Below are 6,083 nucleotides of genomic sequence, written 5' to 3' on the forward strand. Positions count from 1 at the left end.
ACGTATGTTTATTGCAGCACTATTTCCAATAGCAAAGACTTGGAACCAACCCAAATGCCCATTAATGATAGATTGGATTAAGAAAAGGTGGTACATATATCCCATATCCCATGAAATACTATGCAGCCATAAAAAGGAATGAGATCATGTCCTTTGCAGGGACATGGATGAAACTGGAAGCTGCCATCCTCAGCAAACTAACACAGGAACAGAAAACCAAACACCACATGTTCTCACTCAGAAGTGGGAGTTGAACAATGAGAACACATGGACACAGAGAGTGGAACAACACACACCAGGGCCCATTAGGGGGTGGGAGGTGAAGGGAGGGAACTTGGAGGATGGGTCAATAGGTGCAGCAAACCACCATGGCACACGTATACCTATGTAACTAACCTGAACATTCTGCACATGTATCCCATGTTTTTTTAGAAGAAATTTTTAAAAAGAAGAAAAAAGTCTTTGTATCATAAAATAAATAGAAACTTATTACCCAAAGATTTGAAATTAGAAACAGAAAACAAATTATTCATAATCCCACAATCTATCAAAACCACTTCTACCACTTTTTAATGTTACAAATAATCTTAGTATCTAACACAACCAGTTAGTTTAAGTCATTGAACATGCATACATTGGTATCTGTCATTTTCATTTATTTAGTAGTTTTTATTATAGCTCATTGTCATTTACTTTCCTGTCTTTTTTCTTTTCTTTCATAAAACAGTATTCCTTTAAAATATTATGTACATATTTTGCACTTTTTAGTTAACTAGGTTAAATACTGTATTTTTTGTCTAAAGCCCTCCTTAAATAATGAACTGTAAAAATTCCATTAAATGATAGAAGCTGATTAACAAAGCATGTTTTCATTTTATGTTGATCACAGCAGATAATAAATTATTAGGATTTGTAGTAAAGTTAAAGCATAGCATTTTCAATATATATTACTAGCAGTCTTCTTGTTGTCTGGCGGTCTTATGGCATAATTGTGACAACATTAAATCTGACTCATGCCTTTACCAAAACTCTTTATAATGTTGATTAAGTAAATAAATCTCTATTTAATATAAGTCTTTACTATGTGCAAGACATTATAAATTCAGTGGAGATATGAATGGAGAAGAAATGAGCTGGTGGACATAAGATATATTTGTGGCAGTTTCTAATCAATACATCTGAGATTGTTAGTTGTTTACAAGCCCAAATTCAGATGATATATATATTTTTTGATCACTGGCATTGTGTTTTACCAAAATACAAACTGTTTACCATCACTTAAAATTGGGAGCTCTCATATAAAACTTCAGACTTCTGACCTTATCTTGTATACATAAGATCTGACAGTTTCAGATTGGAATTGCTCACTTCCACCAGGCAACAATTAACTGGGACCGAGTAGCAGGTGTGCCATTTAGAGGGCATACCTCATGTTTTCCAGAGACACCACCTGGCAGCCTCATTCAGTTACCTGCTTAGGGTTTAACAAACCCGCCTCACAAGGAAAAGGAAATAAGTAGCTAAGCAAGAAGAGAAACGGCATTTGGCACTCTGCTTTCATTTAATAGGCACTAAATAGTTGAGAAAGGGAGAAAAACTAGTAGGAAAAAATAATACAATAAAAGAGATGAGAATTTTGACAGAAAGAACTCTTGCTTCCAACTTTCTTACTTCAACAGCTGTTCAGTAATGCCCACCCCAAGTCTGCTTGTTTTTTCAGTGCTGTGCCTGGGTAGGCATTGAGTTATTATGTTAGCATACTACCTTGCTCATTTACTACATCTCTACTACAAACTGTTGCCCTTTTGAAGTACCTCTTGTGAATGTCTTACAGTAAGTGCTTATATGAATGTTGTTTTCTCAATTCAAAAAAAGTTTGACATATTATTAAAATGCAAATCATTGTTTGATTTTTACACAGGCTGAAGAGATCACTTTAACAATTGGCCAAGCATTTGACCTGGCATACAGGAAATTTCTAGAATCAGGAGGAAAAGATGTTGAAACAAGAAAACAGATCGCAGGGTTACAAAAAAGAGTGAGTAAACTAAGCTTGTTGTTTTACATTTGTGTGATGTAAGTACAGGGAAACTTGCATATCATCAAACAAATTTAGAAGACCTGCCATTAAATTTCCCCCACACTGACTGATTGGAACTGCTTTCACTATGTTCCCATAATTTTTCATTCCTGATCCCCTGCACAGCTTTTTTTTTTTTTTTTTTTTTAACTATTTTATATTGAATTCCCACAAGAACTTAGTGTTCTCATGTGACTTTGCTTCACTTCCTGATGCTTCTCATGGGGATCAGAGCAGCAGAAGCAGCAGATGCTGGGTAAGTGGTTTTCCATGCAGATCAGATTCCTTGGTAATTAAATTATGCCTTTCTCCACTCTTCAAAATCATCATAAGCAAGTTTCACTGTCTTGTGGTTATATTCCAAGATTATGGTTATAGTTTGCACAGTCCAACAAGAAAACACAATGTTGAGATATTAGGAACATAAAATTTGCACACACATACAAATATATTATAAATTTAAGTCTTTCAATGATCTGAAATCCTCCAACTTTCCCAAACTTTATCAAACAGTTTTCTCCCCATGCACAACAAAGTACATTAAGGTTTTGCATAATATAAATTCCTACTCATAACTGTAGCCAGTATATTCCAAGAAAAAAGAACAGAAAGTTATTCAATAATCATTTTCTTTTTAGATCCAAGACTTAGAAACAGAAAATATGGAACTTAAAAATAAAGTACAAGATTTGGAAAACCAACTAAGAATAACTCAAGTATCAACATCTCCAGTGAGTATATTGAACATGTGTATGTTTTCCTTAGAAACAAGATTTTGTGGTGATAAAACAACTCTGTATCACTAGTTCTGCAATATTTCACATAATACTTTGGGATCAGTAATTTCAAAGTAAACATGCATAGACATGAAGGCTGCTAAGCAGTTTAATTTAAAACTTAAAATTACCTAGTTAGTTCAAATCAGAGTTGTTTTCTATGTTGCTGTTTTCCTCTGGGTTTTCTAACATAATTCAACCCTCGACTTAGTCTTAAGTTTTATTAAATAATATAATTATTCTCTTTGTGGCATATTCTTCTTTCATTTCTATTAATTACTATTTGCTGAGTTAGACTTAATGACCTATGCCAGTCTCCCCTTGAAGTGCTCAACTTCATTATAGGAATTCAGCTGTGAGCAAGACTGAACCTGGTTTCTTATATTACATGGTAAGGGTTCCCACTGGGAGTGAGGCAATTGTATTTCAAACATTAAAATGAGTGGTATTCTCTGCAGACAAAACTCAAGTCCTTGTAGTTAAAATATTTATGTCTGATTCGTCACAGTTTTGAAATCCTTTTCCCAATACCATGTATGATATCATTATTACGTGGTTTTGGCAAAGGGAATTTATTGGAGGGAGGTGGAATTTAAAACAATATTTTTTCTAGGCAAAATATATTCAGGAGAAGATGATTTTTGGTTTGAATCATCTGTACTACTGATATTCTCTATTAAAGTGTATTTATTATTCTTCATTTAAAAAATTTAATATCTAAGCCAAGCACAGTGGCTTATATCTGTAATCCCAACATTTTGGGAGGTCAAGGCAGGCAGATCGTTTGAGCCCAGGGGTTCAAGACGAGTCTGGCAACATGGTGAAACCTTGTCTCTACAGAAAATACAAAAAAGTATCCAGGCATGTTGGCACACCCCTGTAGTCTCAGCCACTGGGGAGGCTGAGGTGAGAGGATGGCCTGAGCCCAGAGGTCATGGCTGCAGTGATCTATGATAGCACCACTCCACTCCATCCTGGGTGACAGAGAAAGACCCTGTTTCAAAAAAAAAATCATATCTAACTTATAACATAAACATGAACTGAAAAAAATTTGTTGCAAAATTTTTTATGGAAGCTTATTGTGCTTCAATGAAAATGTTCATTTTTTAATATCTAATACTAGAATCGTTCACAAGGTCATCACTATGAATAAGAATGTTTCTATAGAAGTTTCATGTTGGGTTTCAAACTTGGCACACTCTGGAAATGGGTCAAAAAATGGTCTTTCTTGTAAACTCACATTTTTCCACCTCCCATATGAAAGAGTGAGCATTTCCATTGCTTGGCTTGTGGGTTTTGTGTTTTGTGCCAGTAGGGCTGCTATGGCCTTGATGAGAGAGGTTGAGACTGAGGTACTGACATATATGTGCTGGAGCATCCTCTTCAGGTTCTGGTTTTACTCTGATATTCCTTCTTATTTTTTCTTGTCACTGTTTGCTGCTCACCAGGATTATGATTTTTTCTCGCCTCTCTAACTGCAAGGGACAGAACATCAGCTCAAATTTGTTATTCAACCTTCCATCCCAAGATGGAAGACACATCCTCTTGGGTCTTGTTGAAATTCATATGATAAGCCATGTTGTGAAATATACTAGGAGAATAAAAAGAAATATACTTCATTTATATGAAGGGGAAGTAACTTTTTCAAGGAGTTTTGATAACGTAGTTGTTTCTGGAATTCATCACATATGAAGAGTAGCGTTGCTTTCATTTTTGTGTTGACAAAGGAGTAAAGTAAGCTCCATCAGCTTTTTGGATGCAAACCCAAAACCGGTCATTGTGTATCCTCTTTATCTGAGGAAGAACATTTGAGAAGAGCAAAGAGGTTTCAAACATATTAATCAAACTGCATCCTACTTTTTTTATCTTCCCAAAGCAGACACTGCTCTGAGAAGAAGGTGGGTCAGGATTTGGATTATGAATGTGCATTGGTGATCTCATAGGGTTACTGAGTCAGCTTCAGAAGTGACAAAGGACAGAAGGAATGACAAGATGACCCTTGCTTCAGTGTCTTTGACCATTTAGCTGAAATAGCTATTTCAAGTGAAAAGCATGCAAGTTGGTATATGAAGGAAACATAACCTGTTCATAAGCATAATTCATTTATTTAGCAATTCTCACTAGTAGAGCCAGTTATATATAAAGAGTAAAAATATTGAAAAAGCCATGTTTTAAAATGAATTAGCCCTCCCAAGGTTACATCATGTAATAATTATTTTAGGCATTGTGTTCATCTCGGCCTGGATTTATCTAAATAAAATGCTTCAGAAACTACAACTAAGAGGTTGAATTTAAAAAGAAATAACTGTCTTTAAATCACTGTCTTACACTTAGTTCATATATGTAGAAAATTTGTTGTATCCTTGATCATTGTGGAAATGACAAATTATAACTTTGCAATCTACTTATAGTCTTTTGTCATGTAATGTCATTGTCTACACTTTTTCTTTAACTTTATGTTTGTCACATGACTTTTTAGCTCCTAAAATCTTATCATATGATTTTTTAAATTGTTGATATGCTGGAAGATGTATGTCTTCATTAAGATAGAATCTGGAGGACATTATACTAAGTGAAATAAGCCGTGCACAGAAAGACAAATATCACATGATATCACTCATATGTGGAATCTAAAAAAGTCAAACTCATAGAAGCAGAAAGTAGAATAATGGTTACTAGGGGCTGGGGTAGAGTTGTATAGAAAGGGTCTAGAAGATGATCAAAGGATGCAAAATTTTAATTAGGAGAAGTAAGTTCAAGAGATCTCTTGTACAACATGGTGATTATAATTAATAACAAGGTATTATACACTTGAAAATTGCCAAAGTAGTTTTAATTGTTCTCACAACAAATATGTGAAAATAGAATTTGTTTGATTTTTAAAAGAAAGTGAACTCAAGAGCATTTTAAAATTGCTAAAATTTAAATGTAAAATTAAATGTTAAAATTTAAAATGTAAATTAATGAGATACCTAACCAATTCAAATGGTTTAAAAAACATTGTTACAGCATTTGCTAATGTGCTTCTTATTAAAAAACATTTTTGCCTTTCATTTCCGATTTTAGTAATGTGGCTATGAAATAAACTTGTAGAACACTAAGTACAGCTTATTTATTTCATATCTACTCAAATGAGGTCCCAAATTCCTGATATTAAAATAAAATAAAATTAGTTACCTGCAGTTATTTTTGAAGATTTATTAATGATTCAGATTATTGAATTTGAA

The 6,083-nt window shown here is 33.9% G+C and overlaps 1 protein-coding gene across 27 annotated transcripts in view; it reads left to right on the forward strand.

The window, feature by feature from the left end:
• The window catches only part of GULP1 (GULP PTB domain containing engulfment adaptor 1), a 305,123-nt gene that overhangs the window by 275,962 nt on the left and 23,078 nt on the right, over positions 1-6,083 (forward strand). For all 27 annotated transcript variants that reach the window (XM_077956615.1, XM_077956628.1, XM_077956612.1 and 24 more), the window contains 2 exons: positions 1,922-2,038; positions 2,719-2,811. In XM_077956615.1, the coding sequence (XP_077812741.1) occupies positions 1,922-2,038; positions 2,719-2,811 (210 nt within the window). The remainder of the gene's footprint in view (positions 1-1,921; positions 2,039-2,718; positions 2,812-6,083) is intronic.

The sequence above is a fragment of the Macaca mulatta genome, chromosome 12 (genome assembly GCF_049350105.2).
Source record: "Macaca mulatta isolate MMU2019108-1 chromosome 12, T2T-MMU8v2.0, whole genome shotgun sequence".
NCBI classification, from domain to species: Eukaryota; Metazoa; Chordata; class Mammalia; order Primates; family Cercopithecidae; genus Macaca; species Macaca mulatta.